General features: G+C 36.5%; 1 protein-coding gene across 1 annotated transcript; it reads right to left on the bottom strand.

The window, feature by feature from the left end:
• Window positions 1–17,191: 17,191 nt before the first annotated feature.
• On the bottom strand, window positions 17,192–17,932 carry LOC122030409 (secreted RxLR effector protein 161-like). The gene has a single exon (XM_042589616.1). The coding sequence runs from the start codon at window positions 17,930–17,932 to the stop codon at window positions 17,192–17,194; it is 741 nt and encodes a 246-aa protein (XP_042445550.1).
• Between the last annotated feature and the right edge of the window lie 1,318 nt (window positions 17,933–19,250).

Here is a 19,250-nt window from a genome sequence, read left to right as displayed (position 1 = left end):
ATTTCTAATATTTATGGGTCCTAGTTTGCCTATATCAACTCCTATTCTATTAATTTCAATTTCATTTAAGAGATTTCCTTTTATGGAAAGATCTTTTTCTTTATCTACAAAATTAGAATTGAGGTCCATATATTAAAAAAAATATTTCTTTTTTAGTCTTAGGGTCTAAAGTATATATAAACACATATTTAGCTATATGAGGATGGAACCCTCTATTAGTAAGTTTTCTTTTTTGAAAAACCACGAGATTTCTCTTTGTTGTTTTCTCTTCTTGTCTTCTACTCAATCTCGTCGTCTCATCTGCCCGTAGGATAATCACTATTTTGTCTGATGTCACAATTTTAATCTTTTTATTATTTTTATCGAGTTTGGTATTTAGGGTATTTTTGATAATTTTTTTCTTTTATATTTTTGGATTTTGAGTTCATTTTTGGATTTTTTGGATTTTTAGTAGTGTAGGATATTTTGGATTTTTAAGATATTTAGAAATTTTCCTTTCTATCATGATTTCTTTCCTTTCTTTATGTCATTAGGTTTAGAATCTATATAACAGTTGTTTGAGTTGATATAAGGAAGTTTTTTATTAATAAAAATATTCGGCCACGTCATTTCTTCCCAAACATCGACTTTGGATACCTATCTCCTAACAGTCTATGAAATTAACAAGGTTTAGAAGATTACTTTCGATATTCGTGTCTGAATCAACTAAGTCGATAGTTATCCGCTACATCAGTTGGTATCAATGTCGTCTCCTTCTTTATGAACAACGAGTTTTGCTTTTCTATTTCTTGGTATTCGTGCACAAATCAATAGGATTTAAAAGATTGCTTCCAGTATTCATAGCAAATCAAAGGATTCAATAGCTTTCTGCGGCATTACATCAAGATCACAACGCATCAACAACGCTTCTGATGATAATATGATCAACAATTCAAGGGCGAATTTTCTCTACCATAGGGAGAATGATGCGAGAATAAAAGAACAATTTTAATCTTTTTATTATTTTTATCGAGTTTGGTATTTAGTATATGTTTGATAATTTCTGTCTGTTATATTTTTAGATTTTAAGTCCATTTAGAATATTTTAGATTTTTAAAATGTTTAGAATTTTTTATTTTTGTCAGGATTTTTTTCCTTTCTTTGTGTTTTAGAATTTAGAGTTATATAAATAATTATTTGGGTTGATGTAAAAAAGTTTTTGATTAACAAGAATTTAGGCATTTCTTCCTAAACATTGAGTTTGATTATCTATCTCTCAGCGTTATGTGAAATCAATCGGATTTAGATCACTTTTGATATTCGTATATGAATTAATGGAATCAATAATTATCCATTGCATCAATCTTAGTGACACTTCCATATGGGAAGGCAATGTTAAAGGCGTTTTCTCCTGAACCCATTACTTTCAAAATAGAAAGAAAAATAGGATAACCAAACGGGAGGGCTTCGTCATTGAAACAGAAAATGACCAATACTGCTGTGTGATTGCTACTCATGCATGTGTATAATTAATTTACATTATATAAGCATTTAATACTGGTAATTGAGGATATGAATAACATAATATTTCTCAGTTTCTGACAGGATTAGTCATTGAAAGATCAATATCAGAGGATTGCCCAGCATATCTAGCAAAGGAAGCTAGAGCAAACATCAAAATTCAGAAGAACTATATGGGACTGCCAAGACAAGACACCAGTTTAGAAGATAAGTAAGCAATAAAATTCAGAACAAACCAAATCCTATGGAGCTAAGATACTATCAGTAATAGAAGGAACAATGAATTTTTAACCTTCTGTATACACAACTACACAGTATCAAATATCTAAATGAACAGACAAGCAAAAGAGAAATGGCAAACTGGATCTTCGTCAATGATATGATTCTGAAACTATAAAGCCCTCCTACGGAACCATGCGTCTTATCTTTCCTTTAGATACCTTAAAGTCAACAGCCAAAGAAATTAGCAAAGCAACCATGCAAGAAGCCTCTAATTCAGAAAATTCATGTGATAGTGAGAAACCAGCACCGAACAGGAATTCTAAGCTTATTGGAGATAGCTGAAACGTAGTGCACAAATTGTTATGGATGAAAAATTTTATTGTTTACCTGAAATCAATAAACGGTTGGCTTTATATAGGCCTTCATCCTAATAACGTGGTAAAAGTCAAACTAAATCCTTATTAATAGGACTCATTGTAGTTAACAATTTCAACTATTATCCCAACAATTCCTCCCTTAAACTGATCACAGTAATGCTTTCGGTTTAGTCGTGATACCACACATACACCCATTGATTCATGCAACTTCAAGAACACATCCAGCTTGAGTGGTTTTGTCATAATATCTGCAACTTGATCTGGGGTGACACAATGCTTCAGCTCAACAATTCCATCTCTGGTCAAATCATGTAAGAAATGAAACCTTACGTCAATATGTTTATTGTGTCCATGCATGACTGGATTCTTGGATAGCTTAATGGTAGAGTTGTTGTCACATGACACAGTGATGCACTTGCCTTGAGAATGACCGAGCTTCTCCAATACTCTCCTCATCCACACCCCTTGATAGGCACAAGAGGCAATTACTACAAATTCTGCTTCAGTAGTGGACAAAACAACTACGAGTTATTTTTTGAAGACTAGGACACAGCCCCTCCACTAATCATAAACACATAACCAGAAGTGTTTTTCCTATCATTTGCATCTCCTGCATAATCATTGTCTTTAACTCATCATCACCCTCTTTTTGATAGAAGACTCGCAAATCCACAGTTCCTTTCAAGTATCTTATTACCCTTTTTGTAGCTTGCAAATGTAACTCCATTGGACTTGCCATGAATCTGCTAATGAGAGACACCACATACATCAAATTTGATCTTGTAGCAATTAAATACATAAGACTTCCAATTAATTGTTTGTACATGGTAGCATTCACTTTGGATCCTTCTTCATCCTTCATAAGTTTAACACCCGGAACAATGGGAGTTTTCACACTATTACTCTTCTCGATCCCAAGCTTCTCCAAAACATCTTTTACATACTTTCTTTTGCTAATATAGTGCCTTCAGGATTTTGTAACACCTCCACACTAAGAAAGTATTTCATCTTTCCCAAATCAGTCATATCAAATTCAAGTTTCATAGAAGTTTTGAATTTAACAAACATACTCTCATCACTACTCGTAAAAATTAGATCATCAATATATAGGCTAACAATCAAAATTTTACCTTCATCTCCCAGTTTTATGAATAATGTATGTTCACAATTGCATCTCTCAAACCCTTCTTTGACATAATATGCTTCAATCCTGTACCATGCACTAGGAGCTTGTTTAAGGCCATATAATGTCTTTTTCAACTTGGACACCTTGTACTCCTCACCTCTCATAAGCCCTGTGATTGCTCAATAAATACTACTTCATTTAGCTCTCAATGCAAGAAAGCACTTTTGACATTAAGCTGGTATAAACTCTAACTATTGTGAGCTGCTAAAGCAATTATCATTCAAATCGAATTCCACCTAGCCACAAGTGCAAATACATTTGTATAATGTATGTCATATTGTTGAGCTTACCCTTTTACCACCAACTGAGCCTTGCATTTGTCAGCCTTGCCATTTACGTTGAGTTTAGTTTTGTAAACTCACTTTACTCCGATCTTCTTCATTCCTTTAGGCAAATATGTCAACTCCGAAGTCTTATTTATTTCGATTGCTTCTATCAGCAAATCCATTACAGCTTTCCACTTGGAACTCTAAACAACTTCTTCAAAGGTAGTTGGATATGAGGTGGAGATAAACAGAACAAAGTTGTTGCGTTCAACATCTTCTTCAGAGAATTCTTCCCCACTCGCATAATCTTCCATCTAAATAGACATTCTTCTCTGCTTTCTTTCTGGAGAATTCTCTCCAAGTGACTCACTTAAAGATAAACTAACATCTCCTTCTCCTTCAGCTGTTATCTCCTCTTCAAATTCTTCTTCACTTTGATCATGTGCACTTTCTGCTTTACTTTCTCCTTGCACAAGAATATCAAGTCCTACTTCTTCGTTACTTCCCCATTTCTATCACTCGTTTTCTTAAAAAATCACATCTCTATTTACAATTATCATCTTGGATGTTGGATCATATAGGGTTAATTCGATCCCATCCTTATAGGCAGTTTCGTAAGGGTGATTTGGTTTAAGGATTGAGTTATAATATTAAGCACCAAAGAAAAAAATCAAATTGAAAAATATTTTTAGGTGTACCATCACCAAATCTTAAACACCTCATGTGCATCTAAATTTTTTTTATTTAAAATTTTTTTTATGTTTAATAATATAGCTCAACATCTAAATCGTAAAAATAAAATTTTATTGGCATAATTAGGAATTTAAAAAATCATCAAAAAAAAAGAATTTACTATGCACAATACCCTTACGGCACTGCCCATAAGGGTAGGATCGAATTAACCATCATATAGTATATGCTTTAGACTTTTGACTCACCCCTAGCAACACACACCGAAGACTCTTACCATCCAACTTCTTTCTCTTACTACTGTCTAATACGTGAACATGGGTAATGCATCCATAACCCAAAAGTATTCAACATTTGGTTTAACACCACTCCAAGCCTCTTCAGGAATCATATTTTTTACTGCCAATGTAGGACTTCAGTACATATACCGCCCAATTTGCTACTTCTAACCAAAAAATCTTTGGAACTTACTTCTCCAATAACATACTTCTAATCATATTCATGATTGTCTTATTTTTGCGTTTGGTTACTCTGTTTGTTGGGGAGTGTAAGCTGCTGTGAGTTGCCTGTTGTTACCATTAGTTTTGAGAAAGAAATTGAACTCACAAGAGGTAAACTTTTCACCTCTATCTATGCGCAGACAACAAATACAAACTCCCATCTCTTTCTCAACAAGAGATTTATAATTCTTGAAGATAGTGAATGCTTCAGATTTTTCGGAAAGAAAATACATTCACACTTTACGACTAAAATCATCAATAAAACTTATGAAATACCTCTTCTTGCTATTGGAAGTAGGTTTGATGGGTCCACAGATGTCAGCATGTACTAACTGCAGTCGTTGTGATGCTCTCCATAAACTCTTCTTTGGAATTACCAATGCTCTTTCCTACCATGCAATCAGTGCAAATTTTGGATGATACGTTCATCTATGGTAGCCCTCTCACCATTTGCTTGTATTGCAACGTTCTTAGACCCTTGAAACTTAGATGCCCATATCTACAGTGTCAGAGCTGAGTATTGTCTTCAAGAGTTGTTTGGAAACACGTGGGAACTTTCAGTAGAATTCTTGTAAGTAGTATAAACATCCTGGATGATAGATTTTGCATACTCTATGTTGTATCAAAATAGCTACACCTTAAAACATCAGTAATTACCTAAGTAACTCTAACAATTTGCAGCCAGATGTTACCCTTTCCCAATACCACCATCGTGGAATTATTCCTGAGCTTTACAGAAATCCAAATTTTTCATCAAGATCGGAGAACCACTCCTATGCACACATATGATTAAAGCACCTGAGTTAAGGAACCAGACATCTTCTTCCCTTGCTTGATCAATCTTGACATATGACATCAGCAATAATTCTTCTTTCTCTCCCAGCTCAGCATAACTCACTTCTTTCTCCCATTTAGGACACTCATACTAAAAGTGTCCCAATTGATGACACTTGTAACACTTAATTTCTTTATTGAATGATGCTAGCCTCTTCCTCTGCCTCTCCCTGTATCTCCATCAATCTTATTGTAGGTCACCTTTAATGCTTACTCATCGCTTCCATGTTTGCTCATCTTCTGCTCATGTACCAATAAGCTACTCTGCGACTCATCAAGAGCTAGTGTCTAAGTTATTAGATTCTTCGATAGAACAAACAACATAATCGAACATGGAGGCCATTGATCTTAAGATCTTTTCAATGATCAATACTTGTTCATGTTTTCACTATGAATCTACATCTTGTTTGCTATAGTAAGCGTTCGAGCGAAGTATGCATCAACACTCTCACCCTCTTACATATTGATCCTGTCCAAAATCTGAGTCAGGCGAAGGCCGAATGAGTTGTCACTGGTGTTGACGGAGAGACGACTATGGCACCCTTATCGTATGTACCCATAAGAACGGACCCCCACGTGGCGCTGATGGACAACGATGACTGAGCCGGTGGCACTTGAGTTCTGCACACACTCAGACAAGCATACGGAACGTTAGAAACGGGAAACCAGGGAAAAGGTCCCTGTAGCAGGCCCCCCGATGCTTAAGTCAGATATTTTTTTTATCAGAAGAAAAGGTGTATGAAGAAAAAAGATCAGTAGAGGACGAAAGCAGAAGTGTGCGTACTTGCTCAAGGGTGAGGACCTCCCTTTTTATATGACTGTGCGTACCTCTGGAGCCTAACCGATATCAGAGAATGTCGGGTGTTAGACCTTGTAGGGTGATGGAGGGCGCGTGGCATCCTTCTATGGAACGGAAGAAGGTTCCACTCGCTGATGATAGCTAACCCTTGGAATATTTTCTGACATACAGTAGTTATTCTCTAACAAGTAGTTACGATTCTCTGACCTTGTTGTCGTCTAGCGCCTTCTGTCCCACTCAGGTATGACTAGAGGCAGCTCGGGATGATCTGTCAGGTATAACATCTGGCCTAAGTCTTGACGGGTAGGGAGAGCTATGGTGAGATCACTCAAGAGCTGACCGGGAGTTGGCCTACTTAGAGAACCAGACCTAGATATGTAGACCAAGCTGGGAAAACTTGACCAGTCAGATCAGGTCAGGTGTTACCGCCAATTGTATATTATGTCTTAGATTTGGGATCCTGATCTGTAAGCACCCGACCGAGAATTATGCGATTATACGGCTGATGACGTCAAGCGGTCCCCCTTCTTCTTTCCCGGACGGTCGACTGTCACGTCTTCCTGACTTTTGACTGCTACATCCTCTTGACTTCTGACTGTTATGTCCCCTTGACTTTTGACTGTCATATCTCCTTGACTTCCGACGGTCGGGCCCTACCATTATGCACTATATCATAAGCCTCCCCCCAAGTCTAGTCGAAGGAGGCTCAAGTCCGACTAACTAGACTCAGGCCCTGGTTGCATTTATTTCACTATTATAACCTTAAATGTTGCTCCTTTTCCCAGATCCTCGATTGTATAACCTGTTTAACTACTCATTCAACCTAGGAAGAATGGTCATTTTAACTTCTGCATAGGTTGTTTTCCCCTTCCCCTCTTGTTTAAAAGGAGGTCGATCATCATTCATACAATCATACTTTCCTTTTAGTGACACCCCTTACCCATGGATGTGAATTCTAAATCGAATGAACTGCAGCGTCTCCGTCAACAATTGGATTAGACGACTCAACTGCTTACCCAAAAGTGTACAGCCTTAGTCGAGATGACGCAGGATAAAGATCTTTAATCTTCTCTTTAATTACAGCTCGTTACCCAACACCTTTGAATATTATTAACTTTGGCTCGGTGTCGGTCGGTTCCTTGGCAGTAGTCGGGCGCTACAGCATCGTAGTAGGGTCATAGCAGTAGGCCGGAGCAGTCGAAGCTTCAATCAGACGTGTAGAAGCTTGTACTTCAGTTGTTATTCAATGCCTTCTCGAGATAGGCTTATAAAAGGCATGGAAGGTGCTTCCAATGAGGTAAAATCGATCCCGAATAGCCAATACTTATCCGTAACTTTGGCCAAATTTTATCCTGCAGAAGGCGCCTTCCATAGCCATGGAAGGCGCCTTCTATAAATAGTACGAAGGTGCCTTCAGTGAAGGTGCATTCGGCACTGTTCATCCGAAGGCAAATCAGCTCCTTTTGTCCTACAAAACCACGTTAGTCCAAATAGCCTGCAAAATAAGTATTTGGATAAGTAATAAATAATAGTAATTAGTTCATGTCCTCCCAGGACCAGGAACAAGTCAAGGTCTCAGCTTAGGGATCTCAAATGGACCTAAACTGGACCAACGCCTATTCTCCCTCAACTGGGGCGCGCCCTCACTTAGTCACTGTTCTCCAGTGACTTACATTAACTTACCAGTTTGCCAAATATCCAGTCAGCCCGTCGACTTGTCTGGACTTCATGCCAACTATCCGGTCAGCCCATTGACCTAACTGGACTCCCTCAGACCTATCAACTCCTGCACACTGGGTTAGTACAATAGATAAAATAGTAAAGTAAAATAGTGTAAAATAGTCGGTCACACATTACTTAGGGTTGCCTAGCTTCACTTACTAGGACTTCCATTGTTTGGCTTCACTCACTAGGACTTCCACCACCTAGCTTCACTCACTAGGGTCCGACTTCACTCACCAGGACTTCCACCACCTAGGTTCACTCACTAGGGTCCCGCTTCACTCACCAGAACTTACACCACCTAGCTTCACTCACTATGGCCCAACTTCACTTACTAGGACTTCCATCACCTAACTTCACTCACCAGGGCTTCCACTTACCTAACCTCTAGTTAGGACTTCTCACTTGCTAGTCATCTAGTCCTGACTAGACTACTCTCTTCTAAACATCAAGTCATATTTGGATTAACCCTTGGTCACACTGACCAAACTTAGGTGAATTGTCAAACATTGAAATCCTAGAGGTCAATTGCACCAACATACTTTTTGATCTGGGTCTTCCGCTCCGGTTCCGCTCGCATTGGTCCGGGTCTTCCGCTCCAGTTTCGCTCGCTTGGGTGATCTCGGCCATCCGAAATAGGGCTCACCCGAACCCAACTTTTGAGTAGTCTTCCGCTCCAGCTTCTTATCCCTTGAAAACACCGCGCAAGATCATGTCTGCAATTCATTGTAGGGTTCCAGGAAATCAGATGACTACATGAAGGGGAGATCACCGTCTACATGGCCAATGCTACGAGAGTGGCGGCTATTGCAGTGGGAGATATTTATTTATCTTTTGATAGCAATAAAACTTTGATTTTGAAAAATTATCTTTACATACCATGTTTTAGAAAGAACTTGAGTTCAGTTTCTAAATTATTTATTGATGGATATTCTGTTTCTTTTGATGACAAAGTGGTTGTCAAGAAAAATAGGGTGGTTATCTGTTCGGGTGTGTTGGTTGGCAATTTGTATACTCTTGATCCAATAACTCCGACGATGCAACAAATGAAAATTAATAACACATCTTCTAATTCTAATAAGAGAAAGCAACCTTCGAAAATGAATCAAACATATCTTTGACATCTAAGGTTGGGTCATATTAACTTGAGTAGAATTCAAAGGTTAATAGCCAATGGACCTTTGGGTGCATTGGTAGTGGAAAACTTTTTGACATGCGAGTCTTGCTTGGAAGGAAAAATGACCAAGAAGTCTTTTAAGGCAAAGGGTATAGAACTAAAGAAGTGTTGGAATTGGTTCATTCTGATTTGTATGAGCCTATGACTATCCAGGCAAGAGGTGGTTTTGAATATTTTGTCTCTTTTATAGATGACTATTCGAGATATGGGTACATTTACTTGATACGCCGCAAGTCTGAGTGTTTTGATAAGTTCAAAGAGTACAAGGCTGATGTGGAGAAATGTCATAGTAAAAGTATCAAGATACTACGATCTGATCGTGGTAGAGAGTATCTCTTACGAGAGTTTAGAAGTTACTTATCAGAGGTCGGGATTCAATCCCAATTATCTGCACCTGGTACACCCCAACAGAATGGTGTGGTAGAACGAAGGAATAGGACTCTTATGGAAATGGTTAGATCAATGATGAGTTATTCAGAATTACCAAATTCGTTTTGGGGATATACTCTGGAAACGGCGACGTACATTCTGAACTTGGTACCTCCTAAGTCAGTACCCTCTATCCCACAGAATTATAGAATGGGTGCAACCCTAGTTTGAAACACATTCAGATTTAGGGTAGTCCAGCACATGTGCTGAAGAGAGACACTGATAAGTTGGAATCACGTATAGAAGTTCGCTTGTTCGTAGGATATCCTAGAGGAACAAAAGGTGATTTGTTTTATAGTCCTAAAGATCAGAAGGTCATTGTTAGCACCAATGCCCAATTTTTAGAAGAGGACTATGTAATGAACCACAAGTTCATGAGTATAATTGTTCTTAAGGAAATAAGAGAGGACACTTCTACTTTAGTACCAACGGTACAAGATGAGATACCACAAGTAATTGCAACACGTGTCACAAATGATGCACAATTACATGTAGTGTCTCATCATAGTGGAGGGTTGTTAAACAACCTGAAAGATTTATGTTTTTGGGAGAGTCTTCAGACTTGATCCCTGGTGAACATGAAGTTGATCCCTGGACATATGATGAAGCACTCCAAGATAAAGATGCAGCATCTTGGCAAAGTGCAATGAACTCTGAAATAGAATCTATGCATTCTAATCAGGTCTGGGAGCTTATAGAACCATCAAATGGTGTAAAAACCATTGGATATAAATGGGTCTACAAAAGGAAAAGAGGAACAGATGGGAAGGTGGAAACCTTTAAAGCGACGCTTGTTGCGAAAGGGTATACTCAAAAAGAGGGAATCGATTATGAAGAAACTTTTTCGCCGGTAGTCATGCTTAAGTCTATCCGGATTCTTTTATCTATTATTGTTCATATGGATTATGAGGTTTGGCAAATAGATGTCAAGACAGCTTTCCTTAATGGAAGTCTTGAGGAAAACATCTATATGAAGCAACTAGAGGGATTCATTGCGAAAGGCAAAGAGCATCTTGTATGTAAGTTCAATCGGTCCATTTATGGACTGAAGCAAGCTTCGAGATTTTGGAACATCTGGTTTGATGAAGTGATCCAGTCTCATGGATTCATTCAGTGTCTGGATGAGTCTTGTGTATACAAGAAAAGTGGCGGAAATGTGATGGTATTTCTTGTACTATACGTAGACGACATTTTGCTCATTGGCAACAATGTCAAAGTATTGTCAGACGTAAGGGTATGGATGTCCAAGCAGTTTGATATGAAGGACTTGGGAGAATGTGGGCATATTCTTGAGATCAAAGTAATAAGAGATCGTAAGAAAAGGATGTTGTGCTTATCCCAAGCTTCATACATCGATATTATCCTAGCTCATTTTAGCATCCAAAACTCCAAGAAAGGTTTTCTACCTTTTTGGCATGAATTACCTTTATCTAAAGATATGTGTCCTAAGACACCAAAGGAGATAGAGGAGATGAAGGCAGTTCCTTATGTTTCGGCTGTAAAAAACCTAATGTATTCGATGCTATGTACGAGACCGGATATCTGTTTTACCGTGGGCATGGTTAGCAGATATCAAAATAACTCAGGACAGAGACATTGGACTGATGTAAAGCATATATTAAAGTACCTAAAAAGGACTAGAGATTATATGCTGGTTTACCAGGCAGATGATTTGCTCCCTGTAGGTTACATCGATTCGGACTACCAATCAGATAGGGACAGTAGTAAATCAACCTCGGGGTATATGTTTACTTTGGGAGGTGGAGCCATAGCATGGAGGAGTGTTAAGCAGAAATGTGTTTCAGACTCTACTATGGAAGCTGAATATATGGCAACCTCTGAGGCAGCCAAAGAAGTTGTATAGAGCTTAGAAACTTCTTGATGGACTTAGATGTGATTCCTGATTTACCCAAAGTTATCACAATTTATTGTGATAACAGTGGTGTAGTAGCAAACTCGAAGGAACCACGAGCCCATAAGGCAAGTAAACACATTGATCGCAAGTACCACCTGATACGAGACATCGTAAAATGAGGAGAGGTTGTTGTCACCAAGATTACATCAGCAGATAACCTGGCAGATCCTTTCACTAAGGCCCTTCCGATGAGTGCTTTTGATAGGCATGTTGAGGGGATGTGAATCAGATGTATGACAGCATTCATGGCAACATAGTCTTTTAATATAAGTGGGAGATTGTTGGGATGTATACTATAAGCCTAACTTTTGTATGAACATCTGTTTTGAAATATTTTGAAATGAGAATCACTTTGGTCAAATGTTTACATTTTATATTTATATATATGTCAATGCAGTTATCCATTTAATTTATATTGTAGATAACATGATATGTGGTGCCACACAGAAGATCATGTTATCGGTTTCTTATAAATTATAAATAGTAGCTCACAACTAAGATGGATTGGGACAAACCATTGGAACGGTTGTAGTGTAATTTGATATGAGTCTGTCTTAACTATAAAATTACACTAGTACACTATGTGTGTTTTGAGCAGGACCGTTTGAGGTTGTTCGATTTGTACTGATTACATAAAAGAACAGAATCTCTATTAGTATAGATGTGCGTCCTCTTAATCCCTATATAATAACAAGCACGTATACTTATTATTTATTTCTTTAACTTATCAAAAAGTGAGATTTATTCATTAAATCAATAGGCCCGATGAGTTGAGAAATAGTACTGTTTATATGGTGTGTTGTTGATTATAGATGGAATCTGTGTCCTAATTATTTAGGTTGATGATGTCCCCTTTAGGAGCTCATAAGAATTATCATGTAAACCCTGCAGGTGGACTTAGTCCAGTATGATAATAAAATTGAGTGGTACTACCCTTAGAATCAGATGTTAATTAATTGGGTTGTCAGTAACTCATTTAATTAACGGACATATGATATCTTAAAAACAGGGAGATTAACGCACTCATGATAAGAAGGAGCCCATATTGTAATATGAGATTTGTGCGGTAGTTCAATAATAACCCTTTAGTGGTATGAGTTATTATTGATGGACTTGAGTTGAGTGTTCGGGCCGAACACAGGAAGCCCAAGCCCATCAGGAGGCCTAAACCAATTCCTCCTCGAGGTCCCTGTTATAGCCTCTATATACAGCCTCGCATCCACCCATCCAGGAGTAGTTATGGTTTTTGGTTAACCTCCTCTTTTCCTAGGGCCGATGGCACCTCTTCCTTTCCTAGGGCCGGCGACACCTCCTCCTTTCCTAGGGTTGGCGCCACCTCCTCCTCCTAGGGCCAACACCACCTCCTCCTCCTTGCTAGTGGTCGGCGCCTCCTCCTTGCTAGGGTCAACGCCTCCTCTAGCTTTCCTTTGTGGGTGGCGGCTTGGAAAAGAAGAAGAGGAGGAGAAGGTGCCCCATCCTAGCTATTCTCTTGGTGGTTGGTGGTTTGGAAACAACGAAGGGAAGGGTGTTTGTTATCTTGGTAGATCATCGTCCACACGATGTCCAAGAACAGGAGAGGAATATAGCAGAAGATCAAGAGGTCTTTAGCTACAAAGGAAAGGTATAACTAGTTCTTTGATTCTGTCGTGTAATTAGTTTAGTTTTCTTTGTATCGATTTTGGATGCCAACACAAGAGGCCAGCGATCTTGTACTTTGATCAAGGTGTGCTTTGATCCATCAAGAACTTGTTTGATTGATCAAACACATGTTTGATCGAACATGCGGGTTGCTAGGAAAAGTTCTGTACTTGTATAATTTTTGTACAAGGAAATTAAAACAGAATGAAATTCCAGCGCCTTCACTCACGTTGCTGATCATAAGAAATCAGCAACAACATGTTGCTAATTTTAAGAAACCAGCCATAATGTGTTGATGACTTAAACTTTGAGAGATCATAATTTTGTATTCAGATTGAATTATATGATGCATAATATATCAAATCAAAGATCTCTTAATAATCTTTGATTTGATATATTGTGCGTACCGTGATTCAATCTCAGTTAAAATTTATGGTTTCTCAAAATTTAAGACAGTAGCAACGTTGTTGCTAGTCTTCATGTAGAAAAAAATTTTCATACTTGAATCAAGTTGAAAAAGAATTATTCCTCCCAATATAATGTATCATGATGGTATTTGACGGCATGAGTACAATAAGGAGACTGAGTCGAACACATATGAATTTGTTTGGGGTGAATCAAACATCTTTAGGTCTATCAATCACTTTTGGGACGAAACCGACTAATGGTTGCTAGTTTATAAAAGACTGTGTTGATGGTCTTTAGAAGATCAACAACACATTACAGCAACTATGAAATCGTAACTGCTACAACTACAATTATAATTTTGAAAGGTCATAACTTTTGATTCAGATTGAATTGTGAGACGCATAATATATATAAAATCAAAACTCATTCAAAGATCTTCGATTTGATATATTGTGTGTCCCATGATTTAATTTGAATCTAAAGTTATGACCTTTTAAAATTGAACTTATAGTTGTATCAGCTATAATTCTGTATCTATTTTAACGTGTATGCTAGGTAAATTTTGAAAGATTATAACTTTTGACTCATATTAAATCATGGGATGCATAATATATCAAATTAAAGATCTCTTAACAAGGTTTAATTTGATATATTATACGCCCCATGGTTTAATATCAGTCAAAAGTTATAGTCTCTCAAAATTTAAGTCAGTAACAACGTTGTCAGGTCTTCATGTGGAAAAAAATTATCATACTTAAATTGAGTTGAAAAAATTTGTTGCTCTCAATATAATGTATTGCTATGGTGTTTGATGACATGGGTGTAATAAAGAGATTAAGCCAAGCACATAGAACTTTTATTTGGTGTGAATCAAACATCTCTAGTTCCATCAGCCACATTTGGGACGAAATCTTAACTTTTGACTGATATTGAATCACAAAACATACAATATATCAAATCAAAATTCGTTCAAAGATCTTCGATTTGATATATTGTGAATCCCATAGTTCAATCCGAGTCAAAAGTTATGGTCTCTCAAAGTTTAAGTCAGCAACATGTTGTTGTCGGTTTGTTAAAATTAGCAACATGTTGTTGCTAGTTTCTTAAGATCAGCAACATGAAGACCAACAATAACATTATTGTTGATTTTGTAGTTCAATCTGAGTCAAAAGTTATGATTTCTCAAAATTTAAGTCAGCAATATATTATTACTAATATCTTAAAATTCATAATATGTACGGAACTAGCAACAACATTGTTGCTAACTTAAACTTTAAGAGATCATAATGTTTGAATAGGATTAAATGACAAGACGCACAATATATCAAATTAAAACTCATTTAGAGATCTTCGATATAATATATTGTGTGTCCCATAATTCAAATCGAATAAAACGTTATGGTCTCTGAAAGTTTAAGTCAACAACATGTTGCTGGTTTTTTAAAATCAGTAATATATTGTTGTTGGTTTCTTAAGATCTACAACATGAAGACCCATAACAACACATTGTTGCTGGTTTCTTAAATCAACAACATAAAGATCAACAACAAGATCAGCGACCATAACTTTTGATTCAGATTGAACCACAGAACACACAATATATTAAATCAAAATTTGTTCAAAGATTCTTAATTTGATTTATTGTGTGTCCCATGATTCAATCAGAGTAAAAAATTATAACCTTTCAAAGTTTAAGTCAGCAACACATTGTTGTTTACTAGAAATGAAGTTAGAAGTTCACTATAAATGGTATGATGATGATATTTATTATCCGGCACTACAAAGAAATAGGACTCCCCTATATTAGACAAAATTAAAATTTTATTTTTAGAATGGTTTAGATCCTCTGTCATTTTTGGGATAAAAGTGACTGATGGATCTAGAGATGTCCAAATGACTCTACACAAACTTAATAAAAAATAATTTTCATACTATAAAAACATCAATTTGCAATTGTCATACCATAAAATTATTACAATAATAGCAACAACAATTTTATTCAGTTTTATAATAACACCTTACAACAACAACACACAAGAAGAGTACAATAATTTAGACAAATAAACAATTAACAGTATAAATCAATACAATTATGTAGACAGCAACAATAATAAAATATTATGAACAACATCTTGTTGGTTTTTAAAATCAGTAATACATTATTATTGGTTTCTTAAGATCTACAACATGAAGACCCATAACAACACATTGTTGCTGGTTTCTTAAATCAGCAACATAAAGATCAACAACAAGATGAGCGACCATAACTTTTGATTCAGATTGAACCTCAGAACGCACAATATATTAAATCAAAATCCGTTCAGAGATTCTCAATTTGATTTATTATGTGTCCCATGATTCAATCAGAGTAAAAAATTATAGTCTCTCAAAGTTTAAGTCAACAACACATTGTTGTTTACTAAAAATGAAGTTAGAAGTTCACTATAAATGGTATGATAATGATATTTATTATCCGGCACTACAAAGAAATAGGACTCCCCTATATTAGACAAAATTAAAATTTTATTTTTAGAATGTTTTAGATCCTTTGTCACTTTTGGAATAAAAGTGACTAATGGATCTAGAGATGTCCAAATGACTCTACACAAACTTAATAAAAAATTAATTTTCATACTATAAAAACATCAATTTACAACTGTCATGCCATAAAATTATTACAATAATAGCAACAACAGTTTTATTAAGTTTTATAACAACACACAAGAAGAGTACAATAATTTAAACAAATAAACAATTAACAGTATACATCAATACAATTATGTAGACAGCAATAGTAATAAAATATTATGAACATTTATCTTAAAAATTCACAGTAAACCAACATGCTTGTGATTATATTGGCTATAAAGACCAAAGGTCTTCATATTATCAAATGAAAAATTAAGTTATCCAATCTTTCAAATATCCTAGATGATTCCCTATAGTAAGATACCTCAAGTGGTCCTTCTTAGTATGCTCTTACAGATTCATCAGCTAAAGATTAAACCTAGTGATACGCTATGTTGTAAGTAGACTTAGAGATGGCGTGTTAGTCAAAGTCTTGTCGAGAAAACAAATTGGACTATAAACAAGTAAATAAATTACTTGTATTATATTCACACTACAAAGACACTACAACACTTTTGAGGATCACTCACAATTTTAGAGAGGAAAAGAAAAGGAAAATGAAGAACAACTTTCAACTTGAAGACTCTATATTTTTATTTTTCGTTGGATGATAAAACAAGAATGCAGGGGGAGTATTTATAGTACTCACCATACAAGATACAAAGTTGATTAGAAAACTAAATTCTATCTACCAAGAAATTCTATCTCTATCCATTGGATGAGAGAAATACTCTCAACCATATATTTTAATTCTTATCAATTAAATTCTATCTATTGAATGAGAGAAATACTCTCAACCACACATTCTAATTTCTATCTGTTAAATCTTATCCATTGAATGAGAAAGAATACTCCCATCTATATTTTTATTTTTATCCATTAACGAGTTGGTATTGATCTTCAACACTCCCCCTCAATACCAACCCTTTGTACTGTGTTGAGTTGATAACGGAACATCTTAAATTTGTTGGTGTTTAATCCTTTTGTAAGCACATCTGCAACTTGATTATCTATATTGATTTGTCTCATCTCAATTTCTTCTTGCAGAACTTTTTCTCTGATAAAATGATAATGAACTTCAACATGCTTAGTTCTTGCATGAAAGATTGGATTTTCTGCCAAACGAATTGCTGATTGATTGTCACAATATACTGGAACTGCATAATCTACTGGTTGATGTAGATTATTCATTAGTTGTATTATCCATGTGCTCTCTTGAGCTGCCATTGCTGTTGCTCGATACTCAGCTTCAGTAGTTGACAATGATACAGTTGGTTGTCTCTTGCTGCACCACGAGATTGTTACAGAACCAAGCTTGAATACATAACCAGTTGTTGATCTTCTTGTGTCACAATCACCTGCATAGTCAGCATCGCAGTAGCCAACTAACTTGCAGTTTTCATTTCTTTTGTACAAAAGGCCATAATCAGTTGTGCTCTTTACATATCTTAATATTCGTCGAGCTGCTTCCAAATGAGGCTTCTTTGGATTTTGCATATACCGACTTATCACACTGACTGCATAAGAAATATCAGGTCGAGTTAAGGTTAAGTAGATGAGACTGCCTACCAATTGTTGATACATAGTTGCATCTTCTAAACTTTTCCCTTCATATGCACATATTCTGATATTTGGCTCCATGGGTGTCGAAATCGTCTTGCATTCGAGCATTCCAAAAATTTTCAACAAGTCTTTGGAATATTTTTGTTGACAAAGAAATATTCCATTTTGTGTGTGATCAATCTCTAAACCAAGAAAGTGCTTAAGTTGCCCAAGTTCCTTCATTTGAAAGCGAACTGATAAATTCTCCTTTGTTTGAAGAATTTCTTCTTTGTCATCGCCTGTTATGACTAGGTCATCCACATATTCTAACAGGATAGCTAATTTTCCTTTATTTGTTTTGATAAATAAGCTGGAATCTATGGATGTTACTAAATAACCACTTTGAGTTAGAAATTCAGCAATTTTACCATACCACGCCCTAGGTGCTTGTTTCAATCCGTAGAGTGCTTTCCGTAGCTTACACACATATTCAGGATGATGTTGGTTCTGAAAACCTATTGGTTAGATCATATAAATTTCCCGATCCAATTCTCCATGAAGAAAAGCATTCTTCACATCCATTTGCCATAGATTCCCGTCTTTGTTGGCTGCAAGTGCAAGAATGATTCGTACAGTTGTAAGTTTTGCCACTGGACTAAATGTTTCATCATAGTCTAGTCCATACTATTGAGAGAAACCACGAGCTACCAATCGTGCCTTGTACCTCTCGATTGACCCATCTGGACGACGCTTTATTTTGAAAACCCACTTGCAAGAAATGGGTTTCACATCTCTTGGTTTTGGTATGAGATCCCAAGTTTGATTTTGCTGTAGTGCATCAATCTCTTCTTTCATAGCTATCACCCACTCAGGACTTTGCGACCCTTCTTCAAATGTCTCAGGCTCTGTTGCTTCTTCAACTATGGCTGCATTGGCATATTTTGGATTTGGCTTTCGTGTTCTGTTTGACCTTCGGAGTTGAGATTGTGGAGTTGATTCTTCCATTTCACTAGGTCTCTCTTCTTCATTTGGTTGTTGATATATGCCGGTTTGCCAAGGACTCTGAGCCACTCCTTGTTCAATATCATTGTCATTTGGATCTCCTGATTCATCTGAACTTGGTTGAAGTTGAACAATATGCTCTCCCATCTTTTGTTGCAATTTGTCTTCGAGGTCTTTAGAATCTGACAACACCTCCTTAACGGGATTCCACCAAGAAGATGCTTCATCAAACACTACATTTCGTGAAGTGTAACGTCTTCCACTTGTTGGATCGCAACATTTCCACCCCTTTCTTTGGCTATCATATCCCACAAAGATACATCTAATAGCTTTCTTGTCGAACTTGGTTCGTAAGTGATCAGAAACAAATACATAACATACACAACCAAATACTCGAAGGTAGCTAACTGTAGGT

Source organism: Zingiber officinale, chromosome 10B (genome assembly GCF_018446385.1).
Source record: "Zingiber officinale cultivar Zhangliang chromosome 10B, Zo_v1.1, whole genome shotgun sequence".
Taxonomy (NCBI): Eukaryota; Viridiplantae; Streptophyta; class Magnoliopsida; order Zingiberales; family Zingiberaceae; genus Zingiber; species Zingiber officinale.
This window is presented reverse-complemented; position numbering and strand designations above follow the sequence as displayed.

Excerpts from the sequence above, each read along its gene's own strand:
- LOC122030409 (XM_042589616.1), bottom strand. The coding sequence starts at position 17,932 with ATGGAGCCAAATATCAGAATATGTGCATATGAAGGGAAAAGTTTAGAA.